A 25,254-nucleotide genomic window follows, 5' to 3' on the forward strand; every position below is an offset into this window, starting at 1 on the left:
GCCCAATTGCATAGCTCAAAAAAGTTTACGGGCCCCCAACTCATCTGTTCACTTAATTCGCACTGATCACACGTTTAACAACACCTCGGGAGCCAAACAGTTCGCTTTCACAGCAAAATGTATTTGAGGGATCAAAGAAGACAAAGTGTCCATCAGCGCCACAGTAAGCACACATTGTAAAGACTTCCATAAAACATAACTTTCAATAGCAAATTGCTATATTGACTTGTTGGCATATGCACAACTTAAGTTAATGAGTTTTGAAAAATCATTTACCATCAATATATATATATATATTTTATGAATTTTTCATTGGTTTGGCAGCCCACCTGCATTCCCACAGGTTGGGAATCACTGGTCGAGAGTAGCGTGTGTGTGTGTTTGGCTCTAGAGAGTAGTGTGTGTGTGTGTGTATGTGTCTAGAGAGTAGCGTGTGTGTGTGCATGTGTCTGGATGTGTCTAGAAAGTACTGTGTGTGTGTGTCTGGATGTGTCTAGAGAGTAGTGTGTGTGTTTATGTGTGCGCTTGTGTGTGTATGTGTCTAGAGCACGTGTCAAACTCAAGGCCCGCGGGACAAATGTGGCCCGCCACGTCATTTAATGTGGCCCGCGGAAGCTTAAATGGTGTATTGAAATACGTCTACGTCTGCTTTACAGCGTGCATTTGTTGTAGAAAAACATCACACTGTTGTAATTATGAAGATGGGTAATGATTATGGATTATATGATTGAAAATGAACCTCTTAATCACTTTTTTACCTTTATATGCTGTATTACTGAAAACCAGATGCAAAGCTGTTGACTGATTAGTATTGCCACTAATATGTAGAAGATATTAAGCCCTAAGTGCAAATCTGGATATAGGGGCTGAGGGCGAGAGAAGACTGTGTGTATATGCTTCTTCGATAGAAAACTACAAGGCCTAGATATCATGGACTACAAGGCCCAGATATCATGGGACAGATTTACGACCCTACACTCAGCAACCCAGTGCTGCTGGTCTTAAGGCCAGAGAAAGTCTAAAAAATATGAGTTTTCAATGTAACTCCGATTTGTAACTCGTGTTCTCCAATTTGTAACTCGTGTTTTACAGGCTGCAAACAAATGTAATGGGGTCATTTATTTATGAATCGCGTTACATTTGTGAATCACGAAATACATTTGTGAATCGCGTTACATTTATTTGTGAATCATGAAATACATTTGCGAATCGTGTTACGTTTGTTTGTGAATTATGAAACTAATCTAACTCCATACAATTCAGCGTCTCCACGCAGGACTGACTGAGATCGACAGAAATGGTCGCTTTTGGCTTTTTTTACTGACAATGATCGCTTCCAGCAAACTTCTTTTGAATTAGCCATTAGCCCTAAATAAATATCAAGCTTATTTAGGTGTTTGGGGGCATATTTTCAGTTAGCAGATGGTACTGTTTGAATCGCGATTCCATCTGAAAAATACTGCCGGTGACAACGTTGTTAGAATAGCCTGTATCAAGGGGGTTCGGCTTGTTTCATAATAAACTGACCCATCTGCAACCGACGCAAGCAAGCACACCCTACAATTTCCCCAGAAATTATACCCTCTCTAGTTCCTCTTTCAAGTAATAAGCCCCCATGTTCAGGGCTGGACAGGGACCAAAAAATCGGCCCTGGCATTTTTGGCCCAGGCGGCCCACGCCCACCATGACTGGTCAGACACATTCCCTGCAGACTGTCCTTAAAGGGGTGATTGACTGGGTTTTTTGGGTATTTCACACTGTTCCTTAAGGTCTCCGAATAGGGTATGTAACATTGGTTGGGTTGAAAATGGCCCGGGTGCTGTTCTATGCCCCCTGATAGATCCTCTGAAATGTTCCCGGGAAAAAACACTAGCTTTTCTCCTTTTATGGTATGCTCATTAATATTTAGATGAGCTGCGCGCTGATTGGTTGGTTTTCAACGAGTGAAGCTGGGGAGCAAAAACGCAACACGGCCAACAGCACTCACTGAAACACCGAAGGTGGAGACTTGAAATAAAAACGCGCAAATAAATCTATTGTGTCTACACAACACTGTTTTCAACAGATTGACTAGATATCATTTGAAATGATAACGTTAGTTGTTTCCACTTCTGTTGTCGAAGCAAACTGGATTGACTTAGGTGGGTAGAACGTTACAGCTTATAGCAACCAAACTACTGTATATCGTGATTCAACTCAGCTTCAGTTAGCTAGCTTTAGACATCTTGCTGAAAACTAACCTGACAAAGATCTGGACAAACATGCATTGTGAATTGTAGATTTACATAACAACACTGGTTATTTATTTACATGAAACAACGTTAGCCCCATTGCCAATAAACTAGGCTAAATCATCACAGATTCTACCTATGCTCTTGCGTTAGCTAAACAAGTTTACATGCCTACAGTTTAGGTTTTTTCGCTATCTAGCTGTTCTTGCATTCCTTGCAAATCAGCGTTAATAAAAAGCAGATGAGCTAGAGTCTAGTTAACATTGACTAGACGGGCATGGCTGATGTTTGTCTATACCGTAGCGTAGAAGATCCCTGTGCAGTTCGACCCTCGACACATTTGCGCGAATCATTTCACCAAGGACAGTTTTGAAAACCTGGGACAATGTAGCTAAAGCAGGATTTGCTATGAAGCTGTTGCCGAAAAGAGGTGCGTTCCGACCTTACGTTCATCACAACCGCAAGCTGTAGTATGATTTTGTCGGTAACAGTTATTAGCAATGCTAACGTATCCTGTATCTAGCACCTGCCTTTCTCCAGTTCTTTCAAATAGATAATCTAGACAGGCGTTAGCAATAGGCCAGACTGCTATTTGTTTTCTGGCTATTTTTTCGGAAGCTTCCCTTCTAATGCCGACTACAGCTAGTCTAACTAGAGTAATTTGCTAAGTAAAGTATGTTGATGTGTTTAGAAACGTATTTAGTATTCTACCTATGCTAGATACAGGAAACGTTAGCATTGCTAATAACTGTTACCGACAAAATCATACTGTAGCCTACTTACAGCTTGCGATGAGCGTACGGTCGGAACAGCACATATTTTCAGGTTCAGCTTCATAGCAAATCCTGCTTGAAATTGTCCAAGGTTGTCAAAACTGTCTTGGGTGAAATGTTCAGAGCAAATGAATAATTGAGTGTCGAACTTCGCCGGGATCTTCTCATAGACAAACAGCAGCCATGCCTGTCGAATGTTTGGCTCCTTGGGAAGACTATGAGTGTTAGCCTTCCCTGTACAGCCTGGAACACAGCATTTACGACCGTGGTCCATTTTCAATATCCTTGTTATACTTCAAAACGTTATTCTTTGTAATTGCTTAGAAGTAGCCTACACAGAGCAGCGCGCAGCTAAACTAGCATCGGATATCTACTCTACCTCGGACTGGGCAAGAACACCAGTGAGTGGGCTGGTCTGGATGTAAATTTTGGGGCGTGACAAAGATACAGACCAGAGCCAAAAAAGGCGGTCCCCGGACTGACGTCAGTCCGGTGGCTTTGTTGAAAAGCTAGCGTTTTACAGCCAAAATTTGGAGATTTGCATAGGAAAGAGGTGTCAATGGACTTTGAGGTTCACTGTATGTTCATTTTACCCACCGAACTGTCGTTATTCAACTATGACAAGGTAAAATCGGTTTTGTAATCAATCACCCCTTTAAAATATGCACGCATTCTATAATGAGTTGCCTAGTGTTCAGCGTTCATGTGATAGTTTTGGATCCTTCCAGAAGGGTCTCAAGACTTATCTGTTGATCTTACACTTAAATAATTAATTAATTCTTAGAGTTATGATTTGTATATTTATGGTATAAAAAAATATATACATATTGATATTTGATTGTATTGTTATTATTACTATTTTGCTTAATATTGGCTTAGCAACTTTTAAAACTGTTTACTGTTCATTTTAATTATTGTAAGATTCATATTTTGTCTGCTAAATACAATACAGAAACACACACACAGCCTCCCTCCCTTCCTGAGTCCCTGTTAATTTGCCCACTCCTTACCACGTCGTCAACTAGGCTACTCTTTCTTCCATATTTTCCTCACTCACTCCCATGGCCCTGTCATGGACACTCTCCTCCTCCTCGGCTTCTTCCCTGACCCTGTCAGTACATTGTTTCTGCCTCTCTGAGCCAGCTACCTCTCCTCCTTCCTCTACAGGTAATGCTGATGTTGAAGCAGCTAAAGCCCCCCCCCCCCCCAAACATGTTCGAATTTTTGGCACATTTTGTGGCATTCGCCTGAAGATTTTTTTATATTTTTCTCCCTCAACTTTTCTGCACCCCCCTTGCGCTTTGGTGGTTGTTTCTCCATTTTAGCGATGCTAAACTTTAACGATGCTAAACCAGCATACGCATTAGCCAACAGATTGTGTCTCAGGGCGGCGATATTATAAATCAGGGGAAGGGGGTTCCTGGATTTGATTCGGTCAGGCCAGTGCCAATAAAGAAAATTAACCAATGGGCCGCTGTCAGTTCTTTATGGGCCGGCCCGACCCAAAAATGTTTTACCAATGGGCCGTTGTCAGTTCTTTATGGGCCGGCCCGACCCCCCCCAAAAAAAGCTGATAAATTATATTGATTCGGCCCAAAAATGCGTCAGCCCACCGGGCAAATGCCCGCTATGCCAGATGGCCAGTCCAGCCCTGCCCGTGTTCAAGTGTTGAGCATTAAATTAGCTGCACGGTCTGTAAAGATCTTGGGACGAAGCTGCAATAGCCTACCGTACATAACAGAAAGTTTTTCATTCTGCAGAAATTGTGTAAATGTTTTATGTAGATGGTCTGAGGAGAATGAAGCGAGTGAGTGAAGCGTCCTGGTGAGTTGCAGTCAGTCGCCATAGTTCTAGTACTAGTCTGAGGCTAGTCTCCTCCACGTCTCCCCAACGTGACGTTATCACCAAATTGCGCTAATATGCTAATGCTAACACCAAAAACAACAAAAATTGGTCTTTAACACCATTTGGAGACACCATTTGGAAAAAATTTAAATGATATACATATCTTGAGTGCTTCATGTACCCATTTATCAATAGTAGTGTTTAACCTGGGAGTGGGAGTCAGGTGGCTGAGCGGTTAAGGAATCGGGCTAGTAATCAGAAGGTTGCTGGTTCGATCCCCGGCTCTGCCAAATGACGTTGTGTCCTTGGGCAAGGCACTTCACCCTACTTGCCTCGGGGGAATGTCCATGTACTTACTGTAAGTCGCTCTGGATAAGAGCGTCTGCTAAATGACTAAATGTAACCTGCCATATGGTCTTTAAGCCCCATAGTACCAAATTTGGTTGCAGTTCCACTGGGGGTGATCGCGAGCGAGTGCATGTTGAATGGGAGTCTATGGAGCTACACGGCTAAATTTGGCTCTTTTGCCTGATTGTCGTTGAGAAATCTTAGTTTTGATTGTAGTTTTTGCATGTTCAACATAGATTATAGGTCAAAAGTTGAATGAACGAGTACTTATGTTCTTTCGATTTCTTACAGGATGAGTCGTTGTTGCCCATAACACGTTAGCATTCTGCTAATGAATGCTGATTGGTTAGTGAAGGACTGACTACGACCAGAGATCCTGCTTGATGGCATCCGATGCAAAATCAGAATGTCGGCGCATTAGCAACATTAGCAACAACATGAGCAGGCCAAAACTCTTTCTAGCATGTGTATTGACAGGGAGAGCCTAACCTGTCAGCTGTGTTGTCGATGCCTCGAGAGAAAAAAGGAAGTGGCATAACGACATCTCTGACGTTGATAACAAACCAAACCGTTTCAAAATCGGTTGAAAATTGAGCAAGTTATGGTTATTTAAAAAGTACATGTAGCACCAACACAATGTTATGGGTGAGCGAGTTAACTGTAGCAAGATGGCCGCCATGTGCGGACGTTCGACTCCGTTGGCCGGCAATGCGGACGAGACATCTAGCCTTTATATACATTTATATATATTTTTATAAAAAAGGTTAAGGAAAAATGCTTTAAGAAATAATGAAATTTAAAAATTTAACAAAAGGTTTAGCAAAATTGCACTTTTATACTGCTGCACAAATAAAAAAACTATATTACATATATTTCTTTGATTAAACGTTGCATTCAAATCTGATACACTTAAACGAAAAAATGCAGCAACATTAAATTTAGATTTACTATAATTCTAGTTTATTTTTACTACAAATAGGTACGGTACAAAACTTTCTGCATCACTATTAGTATCCTGCCTCCTCACCGACGAGACACCAGAGATGTCGCCTACTAATTAATAAACTGCTTTGCGCAATTCCTGTGTTGTTCTTAATTACGATTAAATAATAATAATAAAAGCTGCCCTCGTGTACACACCGCCCTCATCAAAACATGTAATTCAAGAAAAGCTGTTGCATTTAATTTAAGAAATACAGTATAAGACATTATTTGTGTAAAAAATCTTGGGTGCCCAAGACTTATGCACAGTACTGTATATCTATGGTTCTCCCCATATTAGACATTCTCTGGTACAGACTAGAGCAAAAAAAGGTGGAGCCCCGTTGTGACGTCACAACGGTGGATTTTTCAAAAGCGACTGTTTTACAGCTACCTTTTTTTATTGGGAGATTTACATAGGAAAGAGGTGTCAATGGACTTTGAGGTTCACTGTATGTCCATTTTACCCGCTGTCGTTATTCAACTGTGACAAGGTAAATTCGGTTCTGCAATCAATGACCCCTTTAAAACCTATCTTTTTACCAAAGCATTGAACTAATTTTATCTCAAAAGGGTTTTACTACTTTTATTAATTATATTATTGTTTTTATAGATTTTTTGGATTCCCGCAAAGATTGCGGCTTGTGTTTTGACTTGTACTATTGCTTATATTGATTGTGTTACATTTTATTTATTTTGTTGAGTTACATTTTATTTATATTGGGAAACGACAAAGACTGGCTCGAGATACCACAAAGACTGTGTCTCGAGATACCGCAAAGACTGTCTCGAGATACCGCAAAGACTGTCTCGAGATACCGCAAAGACTGCGGCTTATGTGTTTTGGATTCCCGCAAAGACTGCGGCCTGTGATTTTGTATTTATATTGGGAAACCACAAAGACTGTGGCTTGAGATACCGCAAAGACTGCGGCTTATGTATTTTGGATTCCCGCAAAGACTGCGGCTTGTATTTTTGTGCGTTATATTTTTATTTATATTGGGAAACCCAAAAGACTGTGGCTCGAGATACCGCAAAGATTATGTCTCGATACCGCAAAGACTGCGGCTTGTGTGTTTTGGATTCCCGCAAAGACTGCGGCTTGTATGTTGTTGAGTTACATTTATTTACTTTTATTTTTATTATTACTTTTATCCCTTGTATTATTGTTTTTATTGATTTTATGTAAAGCACCTTGAGCTGCAATTCTTGAATGAAATGTGCTATATAAATAAAGTCTTATTATTACTACTGTTTTGATTAAAAAGAGACTAAAATACAATTTTAATTGACTTAAACTAGACTAAATGTCATCAGTTTTCGTTGACTAAAACTAGACGAAAATAGTCACGGATAAGTCTGACTAAAATAAGACTAAAATGCTCATACTTTTAGTCTACTGACACTTGACTCGACTAAAAAGAGTATGAACGTGACTAAAACTAATAAAAACTAAAATGACAGCTTGACACAAAGACTAGACTAAATTTAAAATTAAAACAGGCCGCCAAAAACAACACTCGTACTCAGCCAAGCTAGCATGTTTCTGCTTCCCTTGTCGACAATTTGGAGCCAGAAATGATAAAGACATCACCTTCACAAGACAAGGTTTATTTTACATAAAGCTCAAAAAGCTATTCTGCGCTCAAATGAAAAACAACAAAAAAATTGTTCTCGCACTATGCACGCTCGCATTATGTGTCGAAGTCCCTATCTAGCATCACAACAAACCCAGAATACGTCCTAGGTTTGGGCTAATCCCCGAATGTTTACAACGCCTGGTGGCTCCGCGCCTGATTAACACTCGGATCGATAAGCAGTCTCAAAAATGGTAGGCCTATCAATATAAAAAATAATACGATCCCCTTCTGTAATCATGATACCCCCACAAAATGTTCACTGCACCCCCAGTCAAAGTAGGCTGCATCCGGCCCTGGATGGAAGGCAGTTTCAATAAAGATTGGAATGCAAATGCTTCAAGGAGAAAAACCGGTATGTATTTTGTGTTATAAGGCGATGACGGTCATTAAAGAGAACAATCTTATCCTCCAAGAATTAAAAGGCAGACTGCAATTGCAGCAGCATAGGCCCGTATGTTCACAAAAGCTACAACTAAAACCCTATGTTTTTCCATCGTTACTGACGTTACGTCGTAGTTACAACTGGCCCTTTGAGGGCAACCATAATGCTGATGTGGCCCATGGTGAAAATTAGTTTGACACCCCTGGTCTAGAGAGTAATGTGTGTGTGTGTCTGGATGTGTCTAGAGAGTAGTGTGTGTGTGACTGGATGAGTCTAGAGAGTAGCGTGTGTGTGGATGTGTCTGGACGTGTCTAGAGAGTAACGTGTGTGTGTGTCTGGATGTGTCTAGAAAGTAGTGTGTGTGTGTCTGCGTGTGTGTGAGTGTGTGTCTGCATGTGTCTAGAGAAGTGTCTCACCCCAAGGTGCAGTTCTGGTGGCAGGACTGACACTCCATCTTGTGGTCAGCGTACTTCCAGATGATTCTGTCTCTCTCTCCTGGCACGCCTTGCGGACAGCTGGACACACAGTGGGGGCCGTCGTGGAAGTGGGCGCACTCCGCACAGTGGTCAGGACCCTGGAGAGGAGGAGAGATGGAGGATGGGGAGGTGTGTCGTGCGTGTGAGTGTGTGTGTGTGTTTGTGAGAGGACGTACAGGCCCATGGCATGTGGAGGTCCCATTCTGCACCAGGCACCCAGTATCACACTCCACACATGAGTTGTTGTTCAGGAACTCTCTGGGCTCCCTGGAACACACACATACAGTCCGTCTCCAGGTGGTCTATATATGCTCCTGTAACCTAGTCAGTGTGTAGCTTGCTGTACCTCCTCCCTCCAGCAGGGGGGTCTGACTCACCCCAGCAGCAGGTTGCAGGTTTCCACACAGCGCCCTCTCCTGGTGAAGTTGCGGCAGGAGAAGCACATGTCCGGTCCAGAGCCCCAGCAGCCCTCAGCTGTACACATGGCATCACAGGTTCGATTCTGCTGCTCTGAGGACACACAGGGACACTATGAAGATCAGGATTGTGTGGTTTTTCCCATTGAGGTGGTCCTATTCCAAAAAATCTTGGCCTTCAATTGTTAGGAATTATACTAATTTAATGTATTCAGCCGAGCTCCCCCGTTGCCCATACTATTATGTTTGCTCCTAACAGCGTCACTGTTTCCGAGGAAATATTTCCTAAGACTAAAGCTGCTAAAAACTCATACTGGAATATTGCACTCCTAAACATCATATCCCTATCCAAAAAGGCTGTTTTGATTAACGACCTGATGTCTGAATGCAGTCTGGACCTGATTGGACTCACCGAAACCTGGCTAAAACTTGATGAATATACCCCTCTGAATGAAGCATCTCCTCCGGATTTTGTTTACTCACACATTCCTCGTGCCTCTAAGAAAATGGCAGTGTTGCTATGATTTCTGATTCCAGATTTAACCTCAGCCTGAAATCTGTGAACACCTTCAAAACATTTGAAATAGATTGCATGAAACCACCATCTATATTCAAGAGGAATAATCCTACTCCTGCCCCCCCCCCCCCCCCCATGGTAAGTATTTTTAATGGATCTATTGTAACTGGCCAAGTCCCTGACGATTTTAAACAATCAATCAGTAAAGATTTCTCAGCAAATACAATTCTTCTCTCAACAATTCTTGAAAAAGTTTTGGTACAACAGCTCACTGAATATCTCTCCTCAAATTAGTTGTATGAACCCCTCCAGTCCAGATTTTGTCCTCACCACGACACTGAAACAGCACTTACCAAAGTAGTCAATTATCTACCAGGGCTGTCCCCACTCAGTCGGCTGGTCGATTGTTTGGTCGATATGCTCTTGGTCGGCTAAGATTTTTTTGTTGTCGAGCTGCCCTATGGCAGTGTGAGATCTGATTCCTGCTTGTGTCACCATTGCTGAATTAAAGACATGTTCTACAGAAATTGTACATTATATTATTTAAGACAAATAAAGCAACTCTAAAAATATATAATTATACTGTGTGTTACTGTTTTCCCTTTCGTTAATCTGCGTTTTGTTTTGTTTTTTTGCACATGGCACATGAGCACAATTGTAGCTGTTAGCCTAACTACAAACTCTACCATACTTTGTCTACAGTTCGTGTTATTAATCCTTTAGGCAAAATGGCTAAGAAATCTGTGATATGGAAGCATTTCATCAAAGTACCGGGTGGCACACTGCCAACAACAGTTTATATTCCATAGTTCAACGTTGAATATGATGTACCACTTGAAAACCGTAAGTTGTCTGTGGTTCTGAAAAAGTCTCCAGTATGCACCCTTTAATTGGTGCGCTATGATGATTTGCATGTTAAACAAACAATATTTTAGATTAGTCGATTTTCAGAAGTGTTCAGTTGAGTCTTGGTCGAGCAAAGAAAATCTTAGTCGGGGACAGTCCTATTATCTACTATTGGCCTCTGACGCAGGCTCTATTTCTGTCCTGGTTCTCCTAGACTTAAGCACAGCATTTGAAACTGTGGATATAACCCTAACCCCAAGTCTCCTGGAACTATGTTGGGATCTCTGGTACGGCACTCCAGTGGTTTCGATCGTATCTATCAGACAGGTCACAATTTGTCCATATGACGGCTGCTCATCCAGGAGCTCCACTGTAAAATATGGAGTACCACAGGGTTCTGTCCTAGGCCCTGTGCTATTTTCTCTCTACATGCTGCCTCTAGGAAATACTCTGGTATCCTTGCACCCTATCACTCAATAAGGACACTACGATCCCAAGATGCAAGCTATCTGGTGGTTCCCCAAATCAACAACAACAAACTGCTGGGGGCAGGGCGTTCTCAAATTGAGCACCACTTCTCTGGAACAAACTCCCTGTTTCAATTAAGGAGGTTGACACGGTTTCGGCATTCAAAGCTAGATTAAAAACCTTTCTGTTTAGTCAGTTTTATGGCTGCTAAATTGTGTGTGTGTGCTTGTATGTTTAGTTTAAAACTTATATATAAGGGTATACAAAATAGAAAAATGTCCCTTTACAGTACATTTTGACAGGTAAAAAATTCGCAATTAATTGTGGTCAATCTTGTACATTTTCTAAATACAAATACAGCCATTCAAGTTGAAAACGTACCACAGCTACTGGGTTCGGCATTGTTCGCCAGACGGATGTCCTGCTCATCTGACCTGAATAGCGCCCGCCAGTGGTTGGAGTTGGCATAGCAGAGCTGTGGGTTGTTCTTCACCACCATGTTCCCATCACTCACCTCCTTGAGCGAGTGCAGGCCCAGGTACTGCAGGTGGGGGACATTCAGAACTGCAAAACTAACCTTGCCACTATGGGGCGCCAGAGAGAGAGACAGGAGAAGAAGAGACAGAAGTTCATTTCATTGCAATGTTCTACGGGTTGTATTGAGTGAGTTGGAGCTGGTGTGCTTGCGTACAAGTGCTTGGTCCTTCCTCTGATTATCTCCAGGTTTTCAAACGGACTCAGAGACACCAGGTGCTTAGGCCAGGCCTGGATTAACAGGAATCCTACACACACGTATACACAGACACATACATACAGTCTAGGTTAACTGTCATTAACACCAACATTTTCCTGACAGCTGAACCAATCATACCTGAGATCTCTTTAACAGTCTTGAAGTAGTCTAGTTTAGCAGGGTCCATGGGAGGAGTCTGTGTAAAGTTGTCCCTGGAAGAGACAATCAGAACACTGGCATTATTATAGAAAGTTCTATGTCCCTGTATTTATGAATGATATTGTGATCTGTGCTCCCTCGTCCCAGTGTCTCACCCCTTCAGTGAAACCTCCACTATGGACACATCACCATTGATCTTGGTGCAGTTCAGGAAAGAGTCAATGTTAGAAGCGTTTATTGATATGACATCCTTCAGGTGGCCCATCTTGATTCCGTTACACACTGCAAGACAATGAAAGATGCCATTACTCCCTCCATCCCTCTGACTCTCCCTCCCTTCTCCCTTCATGTACCTTTGGGGCAGAGGCCTTCACACTTCTTGCACCTCCTTATTCCACCCTTCTCCACCTCGTGTGTGTCTCCACTACAGGTCCTGACACAAGCACCATGGTCCGTGATCACATAGTTATCTAGACAGGATACAGTGATTATCACTTAGTTATCTAGAGAGGATAGAGTTGGTCATCACATAGTTATCTAGAGAGGATAGAGTGGTCATCACATAGTTATCTAGACTAGAGAGGATAGGGTGGTCATCACATAGTTGTCAGAGGTTATCAGGTCTAGGCTGAAGGAGGCAGGTTCTTACGAGGGCAGGTCTTGACACAGGTAGCTCCAAAGGTGTATTTGGCGTGAGGGTTTTGGGCCAGCTGATGGGTGTTGGGGTCGTAGATCATTGGGTGGGGGCAGGCGTCCTTACAGGTGTCCCCATCCTGGAAGTCCCTGCAGGCCTGAGGAGGGACGGGGGTTAGCTGACCACATACTTATCAATCTAAACACCACAGAGAAAGAAAGAAGAACGGACAGCCAGACAGCAGACAGACCGGTAGACAGACAAGCAGACAGACAGGATGACAGGCAGACTGACAGACAGGTAAACAGACAGGCTAACAGACAGGTAGATAGACAGGCAGACAGACAGGTAGGCAAACAGCCAGACAGGCAGCCAGACCACTAGACAGACAGGTAGACATGCAGCTCTTACCAGACAATCTGTGGGTCTTGGTCCAGTGCAGCCTGCAGCACAGTGCTCATTACAGCAATCACTGGGTCTGGGTCCACGACACCTTCTTGAACACTGCTCAGCACATGTGAGCCTGGAGACTGAGGGGGGAGGGGGGAAAGATGAGTGAGAGTGTTCTGGAACTGGAATGGCTCATACAGGGTTATACTTACAGGCCTGGCAGTGCTGGGGTCCAGGGGCCCAGCAGGATCTGTTGAAGCAGCTAGCATCACACTTCTCACCTGGAACACACGCTACACAATTACTACTCAACACAACAATTTCTTCATCAATTAATTTAGTATCCATCCATCCATCGTTCAGTCCCATCAACCAGTCAGCAAGTGCCTGGTGCTCCTTACACAGAGAAGAGTTGGTGTCCAGTATCTTGATGTACATGTGGGGGCCGCTGGCCTGGTCCACTATGTCCTGCCACTGGACTGTCTGCAGGTGGCAAAGGAGGGGGTTGTTGGCCACCTTCACGCCCCCCCTCAGAATCTCTGTTCACAAACACACAGACTCAGAACACTGCACCCTCAATGTGCTCATCAGGACGTCTGCAGCAGGCAGAGAGTGTGTGTACCTGTCAAGTTGCTGAGTTGCAGCAGTCTCAGTCCCTTGGTGTAGTTGAGGGTAAGAGAGGAGTAATTCCTCTCATAGTTGGACATGACAGCCAGGGCAAAGTGGTTATCAAAGAGGGTGTGGCCTCGAATGAGCCGCAGGTTGGAGAGAGGCACGGTCGACACATAGTTAATGGCTATCAGCACATACCCCCCTACTTCCTGTATAGACTGAAGGAGAGGAGAGACAGTTCATTGGTGTACACACACACAGCACACACAAACACAAGCCCACACTTGCAGGCCTACCTGTAAGAAGGAGAGATCATGGTAGGGCTGTGTGTAGGTGATCTCCAGGTTCTCCAGAACAACAGTGCAGTTAGTGTACATCCTCACATGGTTGTTGTAGTGGTCATCTAACATGCCCAGCTGGGTCAGGCGGTTATTAGTGCCCTGGCACACTGACAAACATACACACACACACAGAGGAGAGGGAAGGAGAGAAGAAGAGAGGTAGCAGACTCAGTTAGTTGAACCTTAGTTTGTGGCTCAGGTGGGAAGGGGGAGGCCCAAACACAACCCCTCCACAACCCCATTGGCAGCTCCAGTATGAGGCAGGTAAAAGATCCGACCCAGGTTAGGGTTAAGAATGACAGCAGCTCTGGGAAGCAGAACCAGTCAGAACAGCTCTGAACAGCCTACCTCTCCAGCATACCTAACAACTACTTCTTCGCTGTTTCCTGTTTTTATCTTGGAGCACATCAGAGGAATTTTGGTATACTGCCCCACGATTTCTGTTGTTATTGCACCTTGCATATGTGTACATTTAAGGGCCAGGAAGATGTGCACAAAGTACGCACCAAACGAACGCTGGATACATGCAACAGCCATTCGATGCATGCGTACATGTACTTGAGTGAAGTATATTTCAGCCTTTAGTTGTTCTGCTGTATGGTTCCTCTGTATGCTAGTTCTGCTGTATGGTTCTTCTCTGTGCTAGTTCTGCTGTATGCTGATTCTGCTGTACGGTTCTTTTGTATGCTGGTTCTGCTGTATGGTTCCTCTGTATGCTAGTTCTGCTGTATGGTTCCTCTGAATGCTTGTACTGCTGTAAGGTCCCTCTGTATGCTAGTTCTGCTGTATGTTTCCTCTGTATGCTAGTTCTGCTGTATGGTTCTCCTGTATGCTGGTTCTGTATGGTTCCCCTATACTGGTTCTGCTCTATGGTTCTTCTGTATGTTGGTTTTGCTGTATGCTGGTTCTGCTGTATGGTTCTGCTGTATGCTGGTACTTATGGTTCTGATGCATGCTGGTTCTGTGGTGTGGTTTAGATGTATGGGGGGACAGTAGGGACACTTTTACAAAAATTGTTTTAAAGTCTCCCTTAAAATATTCCAAAGTAAAAAAAACATGAAAGACCAAACACAGGAAGCATGAAGCCTCAGTTGAAAAGTTGCATCAAAACAAAGAAATTGGGCAATCCGTTGTAAAAACGGTCCTAACCTCTATGATTTAAATGTCCCTTAAGTTTTTCCCTTCTAGTGATATTTTCAAGCATTTAGCCTGTTCATATTGCATTCATTCATTAATAAAGAACCCCCTTTGAAACACACGTATTCTAACAATGTTGTCACCAACAGTATTTCAGATGGAATTGCGATTCAAACAGTATCATCTGCAAACTGAAAATATGCCTCCAAAAACGTAAATAAGCTTGAAATTTATTTTTGGAAAACTGTTTTTAGCAAGTTGACTGGAAGCGATACTTGACAGTGACAACATCCCTGGTCTGAAGACTCTGCGCTCATGTGACCGGCTACCCACATTGGCCGGGTTTCCCAGATTCGTTAAGAAGCTCTTAACGCTAAGAGCTTCTTAGGAGCGTTCTCAGAGCGCTCTAGAGCGTTCTCAGCGTTCTAATTAAGGCTACAGCTTCAGTACCAAAAAAGATTCAATGTGCAATGCATAATAGATTTTCATAGACATGAATAATTAGAATGAGATGGATCTAAAAAATGTAACCTGTAATGTACTTAAAAATTATTTTGACTGTTTTGCTGTATAATAATAGGAAACGTACATCCTACTCCAGAAGAAATGTATACCATTTTCTGTTTCTAAGCATACTTCTTAAAAGTATATCAAAAGTGAACTATTTTCTAAGCATACTTATAAGTATATCAAAAGTGAACTATTTTCTAAGTATACTTCTTAAAAGTATATCAAAAGTGAACTATTTTCTAAGCATACTCCTCAACAGTATATCAAAAGTGAACTAAAAGTGTACTATCCATATATAAGTATACTAAAATATGGATAGTACACTTTTAGTTCACTTTGCACATTGAATCTTTTTTGGTACTGAAGCTGTAACCTTAATTACTGCCAAAACATTCTGAAGCCCTATAATCTTATACTAATAATTATCAATTGGAGTATTAATGGAAAAAAAGAAAAAGCTACTTGAGAAAGAAGCAGACAGAAGGGTTGCATTATGCATTTGAAGGTTATACTGTCAAACTGACTGAAGAACGAAATAACAACGTGAAAAAATGAAGATAGCTTGGCTCATTGGCTGGTCAATTCCCATAATGCAAGGCGGTAAATAGTGTTAAAATTTGCTGATAAGTTTGCCGTTTGTTCGAAATACAAATGTAACTTCATGAATTTCGTTTTTTAAATGTGTCTGCTTAGAATGTAGTGTTTTGTTGCGTGGTCATTGTTGTGGTGGTTTATCATTGTAACCATGAGTTAAATTACTGTTACGTTTCATAAGAAGAGCTGGATTCTTCAACTGTCAAAACTTGTGCAGTGAATAGCTTCTTTCAGCTAAGAAATTGCAGTGTAACTATGTAAGGGCCCCCGTTCTTGCTAAGTGACTTATAATCTGAGGCATTTGAGGGGCTCCTAACCATTATAATATATTAGTAAGTAATAGTAAAATTTAATTAATTAAGTTTACTTCTTGAAGTACTTACATTAATTGAAAGTGCACTTAAAAGTATTGCCCAGTATACTTTGAGACTCTTTAGGAAGTATACTTCATGAACTGTATTCCAAGGTATACTTTTAAGTACTGTAGGAAGTATACTTTATGAACTGAAAGTGCACTACACAGGCTACTTTAGAGTTTTCCAAAGTATACTTTGAAGTACTTTAGGAAGTATACTTTATGAACTGAAAGTGCACTACACAGGCTACTTTAGAGTATTCCAAAGTATACTTTGAAGTACTTTAGGAAGTATACTTGATGAACTGAAAGTGCACTAAACAGGCTACTTTACAGTATTCAAAAGTATACTTTAAGTGTACTTTAAAGTACTTTAAGTGTAGTAAGTGTACTTTAAAGTGTACTAAGTGACCTAAAAAGTGGGCAAATTCAGTTTATTTAGTTATTCTTCTTACAAAAGTATATCAAAAGTGAACTATTTTCAAAGCATACTTAAAAGTATATCAAAAGTGAACTATTTTCTAAGCATACTTCTTAAAAGTATATCAAAAGTGAACTATTTTCTAAGCATACTTCTTAAAAGTATATCAAAAGTGAACTAAAAGTGTACTATCCATATTTTAGTACACTTATAGTATACTTTAATATACTTATTTTTTGTAAGGGATGTATTCATTTGTACAAATCACTTTTAGTAGAACTATTCACTTCTGATTCTTGATTACGTTGTACTTGCTATTATATGCTACTTACTAAATGCTGGTCTTTTAGCGTGAAAATGCGTGTAACATTAGTTGCGAGAAGTAAGTTAGGAATTTGTACAGCTAACGGTAGCAATTAAGCCTTCAACCAGCTAAAATAGATACAGCTATCTCTATAAGGCTCAAAACAGTTTGTATGGGTGTCACCCGCTCCCATACTTCCTAATGAGTAAAACATTGATCTGATATGTCATTTGGATGGCTGTGGGACAGCAAGTGTAACTTTGAAGCCTTTATGTCTTTGAAAACAATATTTTTCCTTTGCTTTTTCTAAATGTTTGCCTCTTACATCGTTTGAACTCACTCATTCCCACACATATTCACAAAAACGAGTTAAACGCTAAAATCATCGTTTTAAAATTATATTTTTTTGCATATTCAATGCTGCAAGTCTACAACTAAATAAGACAATAAAACCAATGGCACTATGAGACAAAATAAACCCTATAAATCGTTTATTTGTCAACATCAGCAGAATGTAATTTGGGCAGACAGAATTCCTAGTAGACTTCCTCTGCTCAAGGTTGCGACACTATCAAACAAACCCTGAATAGGCTTTTGGCTGCTGTTGTTAAGCATGTTGCATAACGTTATGCAACATGGTTACGAGGTCAGTATTTGGGTAAAAAATACAAACTTATTTTTTACCCAAATACTGACCTCGTAAGTATATACAGTACATTTTCATAATTAGAGATGGCTGAATATGTTTTCACTTAAGTTCATCAATAATGTGTCTCAATTGTCATTGTTAATAAATTATTGTATTTTATAAGATGCAAAAAAAGAACATGATATTGGTATTATAAATCGCCGATTGGCTGCTCTCTACATATTGGCTATGGCCATTGAAAAACACATATCAGTCGACCAGTAGTGTGTAGGCTACCCAACAAGCCTACCTCAGCTCTCTCATTTACAGGCTATTCAACTGGTTCGTAGTTCAGGCTTGGCTCAAGTCTTTACTGAATAGATCTGAATTAATGTGATTCATGTCCAGGGTTGCCAGGTCCAACAATATTTTTGTGGGGAGTTAACCCTTGTGTTATCTTCGGGTCATTCTGACCCATCAGTCATTGTGACCCACCGTCGTATTGCGACAGATTTACCGCATACAAAGACAAAGTGAAGCCTTTTCTTTTAACCGTTGGGCTGTCTCAGACCCCCCACATTGCGAAGGTTAAAAGAAAATTATTTTAATTTGTTTTTGTATTGGGTAAAATTGGGTAAACACAACGATGGTTCGTTATGAACCTTTGGGTCATGTGACCCGAAGGCAGCACGAGGGTTAACACATTTATCCAATAGTGCCTCCATAATTAAAATGTAAAAATGACAAGGGGATTACCGTATTTTTCGGAAATAAAGCCACGGCCTGTACCCCGATTTTACAGTTTTCTTGTGGTTGTACGGCTTATATTTCGAAACGGCTTATAGCCCGGTTTCAGAACAAAAAAGTGGCTTCGTCCCAAGATCTCTATAGCCTACAGACCGTGCAGTAATTTAATGATCAACACTTGAACAGGGGCTTATTACTTGAAAGATTAATTATTTACTGTGTCGTCTCGGTTACACTATCCATCCATCCATCCATCCATAGTAGAACATAACATTTAATAATAATTTCAGTAAATCCAACAGCTGCAACCCAATGAAATGTTATATGGATACCACCTTATTCCCATGATCCATTTCCTGAATTATGGGCGCGACTTCCGGAGGCGGTGATTGTCATGGTAACGCTCATAAACAGTCATTGCGGTAATCTAATTCTGATGCGAAATAAAACATGTGGGAACACAGCCTGTTACACCTGAAACGGGACAATTTGATCATACCTCTGCCTTCTATTATCGAGGGATGGGAGGACGACCTGAAAAAGTGGCCTCAAATAACGCACACTGGCATATTTAGCTACTTTATTAACTCTGTTGCTACGGACGGTGAAGCGATGAATAACCTGAAAAGTCTTATCAGTAGCTACCTCTACAGCAATAAAGTTGCTCGAAATGACGTAGATAGGTAACCTGTTTTTTGGCTCCGCCCATTAAAACCTTATCTGAAAACGGAAGAGAAACTGTTCTTCGGTCTAACTCCACATTTCAGTGCGACAAAGTTTTAGCGCTTTGCACATGCTTTCAGGAACTCATTTCACACGTATATAATGTACTTAGAAGCAAAACATGGAATTTACTTTACAGGATCTTTAAAGCAGACATAGAGCCTACAGTCAGAGAGCACCACATCACCGGTCCTGGGTTTTAGTTTCATCGTCAGGTGAAATACAAACGGCCATAGATATATATAAAGACTAGATGTCTTACGGCGGAGTCTAGAACGTCCGCATATGGCAGCCATCTTGCTACAGTCAACTCGCTCACCCATAACATTGTGTTGGTGCTACATGTACTTTTTAAATGACCATAACTTGCTCAATTTTCAACCGATTTTTAAACGGTTTGGTTTGTTATCAACGTCAGAGATGTCGTTATGCCACTGCATACTTCTATTCAATAAAAAAAATATTTATAAGTATGCCCACATATGCGATGGTATTCACACAGGGATTGGCTCTAATTTGAGTGACAGGTTGATTCACCAATTGAAAAACTCATCTGGGAATTTTGATTTTTGTAAGGGGAGGGCCGAGATTTTACTGTCGCCGTTTGGCTTCCTAAACAGCAATAGAATTGTTAGTTTTTCTAAACCGCGTCGCGTACAGCTTTACAGTGAGCTACACTGGCGTAAAACTACAGGTATATAATGATAATTGTATCCAATAATTGTTTACTAGTAATATTATCTCATAATAAATGCGTGTTTATTATTTTAACGATTGAAAACGGATGTATCACTGACCGCTATCGTATATGTCGTCAAACAGAGGGTAATTATGCTAACGCCTCAGTCAACAAGCGAAAATTTACTACTGTTTTTGAAAGTAAATGTACTAATAATATCAGCGTACATCGTATTGTACATTAAATCTCACAATTGTGTTTTTCATCACAATCTTAAATGAGCAATAAGTTCAGTTTAGCATTTGTTGACGCTTGGAACTCTCCGTTGTGATTACATTGAGAGCAGAGGCCTGTTCCATAAAGCAAGTTTACCGAATAAGCCAGACTTATGTCAGTTAGTCGGACTACTTTCGAGTTCATTCGGTTCCATAAAGCTAGCTCAACGTAGTTCGAACTCAGTTACTATGGTAACTTATGCTTTGAAACTAGTCTGGTCCGGGTCAGGCTAATGGTCAGGCTTAGACCGTGTTCTTGCTTAACCAGACGTTCCTGTAACACTGACCCAACGGGAAAACGATGATTTACCACGGACATTCTCATTTTCTTATTCTCATCAGTTCAATATGTAGGCTACATTTATAGAAATTCAACTTAAATAATAAATAGCCTACAACATTTAGCCTAATGCATTAAACAATGATGAACAATGATTTGATACACACCATAGCCGTTAAATGTATGGCTATGGTAGTTTGTGATTTCAAATGTTTAGGCATCAGGCATAGGCCTATATCTCAATCTAAATTAGTATAATTATCATAGCTATATAATTGTTAACAGTAGCCTGTTGCAAAACAAACCTAAAATCCATAGGACATCTATCCTCCATTTTCCTGACACAAAAACCATGTTAAAAAGTTAGGCTACTGGATAATGTATCGATTAATAGTAGGCTATTTATTTTAAACGATGTCAAAAAAGTCCATTTAGATGTGTTTAGAGGGTGTCTGTTTTTTAATCAACGAAGTAAAGGTCTAAAAAAGGACCTCGACCTACGTAGCTATAGTTCACGTCAATCATGGCGTGTCATTTTATTTTGATGAAGCGGTGGATAAGAGCTGTCATAGTACACGGCTTAAAGGGAACGTTCTTTCTGGAAGAAGTCACGTGGCCGTGTGCATTGCTTTTGCCGTGGTGGATTGTATGATCCATGTTTTACCTCTCGGGCTGTTTAACCCTCGTGCTGCCTTTGGGTCACATGACCCAAAGGTTCATAACGAACCATCGTTGTGTTTACCCAATTTTACCCAATACAAAAACAAATACAAATAATTTTCTTTTAACCATTCCAATGTGGGGGGTCTGAGACAGCCCGACAGTTAAAAGAAAATGCTTCACTTTGTTTTTGTATGAGGTAAATTTGTCGCAATACGACGGTGGGTCACAATGACTGATGGGTCAGAATGACCCGAAGATAACACAAGGGTTAAGAATAGGGTGCACGCGCAATTAGCGCACTAGTAGGAGTGCGTGAGCTGAAATTGGCCTTTATGGAACCTCTTTAGCCCTGCTTGACTAATTAAACTCTCACATATATCTTATTATTATTTTCCCACCCCTAAGGATCAGTCAATATTTGGACTACATAGACAACGTCAGTGTCAAAATGTTCGTCTTGGTCACGATTGCGTTGCTTCTATTGGGATTTACGTTCCGTTGCACGATTTAGGCTGAACTTAAAGATCCTGTAAAGTAAATTCCATGTTTTGCTTCTAAGTACATTATATACGTGTGAAATGAGTTCCTGAAAGCATGTGCAAAGCACTAAAACTTTGTCACACTGAAATGTGGAGTTAAACCGAAGAACAGTTTGTCTTCCGTTTTCAGATCAGGTTTTAATGGGCGGAGCCAAAAATGCCCTATCTACGTCATTTCGCCCTATCTACGTCAGATCACTGAATGGCTCCTCCTGCTGTACTGTTATTGTAGCCTACATCAGCTAGCTAGCTAGCTTCAGGATGTCTCCCACCAGCCGCAACTGCATCTTCCCTGATGCAAGAACTCCAGCTGCGCTGCAACGCCATTTAAGTTCCCTATTGATAATGAAAGGAAAAATAGGTGGATAGATTTTGTGAAGAGCCACGCTCATGGAAAGCTTCGGATAAACTCCAACATCCGCCTCTGCACTGACCATTTCACGGCAGACAGTTTTAACATGGACCAGAGACAGACGGGGTTCACCAACACACTGCTTCTCTTGCAGCGCGGAGCCGTACCGAGCATTGCCCCTCTGGCCGTTCATCCTCCGGTCGCACCTGGACCATCCACCGCCGCCAGCAGTTCATCACTCAGTTCTGTGTGCTTGTTATAATTATACTAGATACCTTTTCCAGAGGTATCTCTGCTATGAGTTAGTGCAAACCGCTAAATTTATATTACGCTACTCGGTGTAGAATGATGGTATTTTGGTGAAATGGTAGCTAATGTGTTAGAAGTAGCCTAGTTGGAGAGCTCACTGTCTGCTGTCCATTTTTACTGTTACAGCTCAGGGGAACATTTCATTTATATGCATCTGTATGTTTCACTCATTGAACAAATAAATTCTAATTCTATACGGTTTTGTTCGGCTTGACATAGCGTCCATTATCGGGGTCGGAGGTCGGCACTAGACAGCGAGGGGCGGAGCTTCAGCTCCTTCAGGCGACACGCCCCCCCAGTCTCAAGCAGAGAAGACTGCTGATTTTTTCACGATTTCAAAGCCTAATTTAACATACTTGTCGGTGTTATTTTTTCATTCGAATTTGGATGGGTAGTTAATAACACATTATTCTGTGGTGTGGCTAACTTAAAACTCGTTTCCAGGTCCACTTTACAGGATCTTTAAGTTTTTGTGGCAAAAAGTGCCTAGTGTCAACAAAGGGTATCAGTACTAGCCTACGTCACAACGTCAGCACACGTTAGCAACGACGCATGGATACAACGTGCATAGATGTGCTGTTGCACAGCGAGTATCGTGCTGTGGCGTACTAGTAGCATCATACATGTACATTTAAGCAAATCAAGACTTGCATGTACAGTAATTAATGTAACATTAAATAATGTATTTAAACTCAAGCTTGTGAGGTTAGTCGCTGGCTTAAGTGGCACAGCCTAAACTTTATGTCAAAAGAAACGTTCTCATTTCCGGCACTTTCAAACAATCCCCTCACTCAGTGAAGTTTGGCTAGCCACCGCAACTAGCTTGCTCGTAGCAAACCTCTTTTTAATTAGCCAATTCTCCCTAAATAGGTGTCAAGCTTATTTACGTTTTTGGGGGCATATTTTCAGTTAGCAGATGGTACTGTTTGAATCGCGACTCCATCTGAAATACTGCCGGTGACAACGTTGTTACAGTCAGTAGTTTGTTTCAAAGGGGGTTCTTAATGAATTACGCAATGAGTAGGCTAAATGCTTGAAAAATGTCACTAGAAGAGACGCTTAAGTGGACGGACCCACCTGCAACCGACACAAGCAAACACACCCTACAATTTCCCCAGAAATAATAGTACCCTCTCTAGTTCCAGTTTGATATGGTCTTTATTGTGTCTGCGAAGACTCAGTAATCACGCCGTGTAGCTTCGTTTCATTTCTTTATTCAAACTGCCGCACATCAGTTTACAACACCTGCTGTCCCCTCTGATGCTGAAACTCCTAAAGGAACAGTAACTAACACATCGTAACGTCACCCGGCCCAACCGGGCGCCCTATGGTGTTTTACGGACATAAGTCTTGTGGACAATAAGACACCGATGCGGTCTCTTTTCACAATTTGTATTTCCCCACTTCTCTTCTTGACATCGCAATTCGAACAGCCCTGACTTCACATAATGCTTACGTCAGCATCATGCCTACGGCAACTCCCGAGGGACAAAACACCCTTTTCCATCGTAGAAAGGTCTGCTACAGTAGGCTATCCTCAGGATTTGCAAGCTAGCTAAACTTATACTATATCTAAAATAATTTTGTAGACATAACAATGGATTTTGCCACTAAATGAGTGACTTGGCTTTATTTATGGACATACTATCCACAACCGAAGTGTGTTACACAATGCTGTAAGATCGCCCAGTCGTGCATTGCTTGGTATTGTAGCGACAATGTAGCCTGGCTCTGCCCTCCTACGTACTTCCGCTCAATTTAGATTTTGCTTCTGTACTAGGTCTGGCCATTCGGTACGTAACTCAGATTTTTCAGGTTGATTTTCAACCGGCCAATCAGCGAACAGAGGGAGTGGCTGAGAACGATGACGTTGATGTTGTGCGCTAGTTTGTGTTGTAGTTTCGTAATGGCGGCGGAGAAAGATGCGAGCGAAGCCATTCGGTCCGTTGTGGCAACACTGCCGAATATCTATAAACTAAAGCCGGAGCAAGAACAAGTTTTGCTGAGTTTTGTTGGTGGCCATGATGTTGTGGCTCTCCTCCCCACGGGGTTCGGGAAAAGTTTGATTTTCCAGCTACGGCAGCTGGAGCAGGTACAGTAGTGGTGAAGGAATTGGCTAAGGCGAATGCTAGCGATTGGTTATGGCAGATCAGAGTGGCTCTGGGCAGATCCAATAGTTTTAAACTTCAACAGAGTACCCGCCTACAAGGAAGTCAACGCTTGTCAATGGAGCGGGGCCAGACTCTCTGTACAAATGAAATGTACGAGAGTCTGGTTAGGACCAGGCTAGCGACAATGCTCTTGGTACCCAGAATGCCCCGCGGCAAGCTGAAAAGCTATGAAGTTAAGGGCATAGATATATATATATATCTATATCTATGGTTAAGGGCATTAGCTTAGTTAGATAAGCATTGTTTGGAGTTCTATTGTTGTGTTCGTTCTGTTTTGATATGTGTAATGCTATGGTCTGACTGTAATTTAGATCATTTGAATGGGATTGTTAATGTTGTCTAGTTAGATGGCAATCCAAGCTGTCCAATGTGAAAGTGTTCCTGGGTAAATAAACAGTCGGCCTATATGCCAGTGCGGCCTAAACTACGAATTACAAACACAAAGTTCCACTTCTGGTGGGATGCGGTTTATAGAAAATGCGTCAAAATACGGTACAATTTTCCTTTTTTTCTGCTATTCTCACATTTCATTGGTTCATTACAAAAATATGCTGCTTCCTATCACCACCGAACAGACACAGAGCAACAATTACTTTATGAAAGTGAGATGAGACTCATTACTAAAGGAAGTGTGTGTAGGTCATGAACTCTTCATGTCTGCGCGTAGCGCTCGTACTGCGCCTGCGCTCTTACTGCTGACACCTGCTGATGCATGCAGAGCTCTCTTTATGTACACCTCCACTCTCCCCACACAATCTCCCCATCCGTGCTGTTT

The 25,254-nt window shown here is 41.5% G+C and overlaps 1 protein-coding gene across 1 annotated transcript in view; it reads right to left on the minus strand.

Annotated features, from left to right (window-relative positions):
- LOC134035265 (melanoma receptor tyrosine-protein kinase-like) overlaps positions 1-25,254 on the minus strand; it is a 95,021-nt gene that overhangs the window by 22,599 nt on the left and 47,168 nt on the right. Inside the window, exons 2-15 of the mRNA XM_062480225.1 lie at positions 13,748-13,899; positions 13,462-13,669; positions 13,241-13,378; positions 13,052-13,120; positions 12,861-12,979; positions 12,465-12,606; positions 12,169-12,285; positions 11,971-12,097; positions 11,795-11,868; positions 11,615-11,705; positions 11,305-11,507; positions 9,054-9,186; positions 8,853-8,943; positions 8,617-8,774 (exon numbers count right to left, since the gene is read on the minus strand). Of these exons, the coding sequence (XP_062336209.1) occupies positions 8,617-8,774; positions 8,853-8,943; positions 9,054-9,186; positions 11,305-11,507; positions 11,615-11,705; positions 11,795-11,868; positions 11,971-12,097; positions 12,169-12,285; positions 12,465-12,606; positions 12,861-12,979; positions 13,052-13,120; positions 13,241-13,378; positions 13,462-13,669; positions 13,748-13,899 (1,822 nt within the window). The remainder of the gene's footprint in view (positions 1-8,616; positions 8,775-8,852; positions 8,944-9,053; positions 9,187-11,304; positions 11,508-11,614; positions 11,706-11,794; positions 11,869-11,970; positions 12,098-12,168; positions 12,286-12,464; positions 12,607-12,860; positions 12,980-13,051; positions 13,121-13,240; positions 13,379-13,461; positions 13,670-13,747; positions 13,900-25,254) is intronic.

The sequence above is a fragment of the Osmerus eperlanus genome, chromosome 15 (genome assembly GCF_963692335.1).
Source record: "Osmerus eperlanus chromosome 15, fOsmEpe2.1, whole genome shotgun sequence".
In the NCBI taxonomy this organism is placed as follows: domain Eukaryota; kingdom Metazoa; phylum Chordata; class Actinopteri; order Osmeriformes; family Osmeridae; genus Osmerus; species Osmerus eperlanus.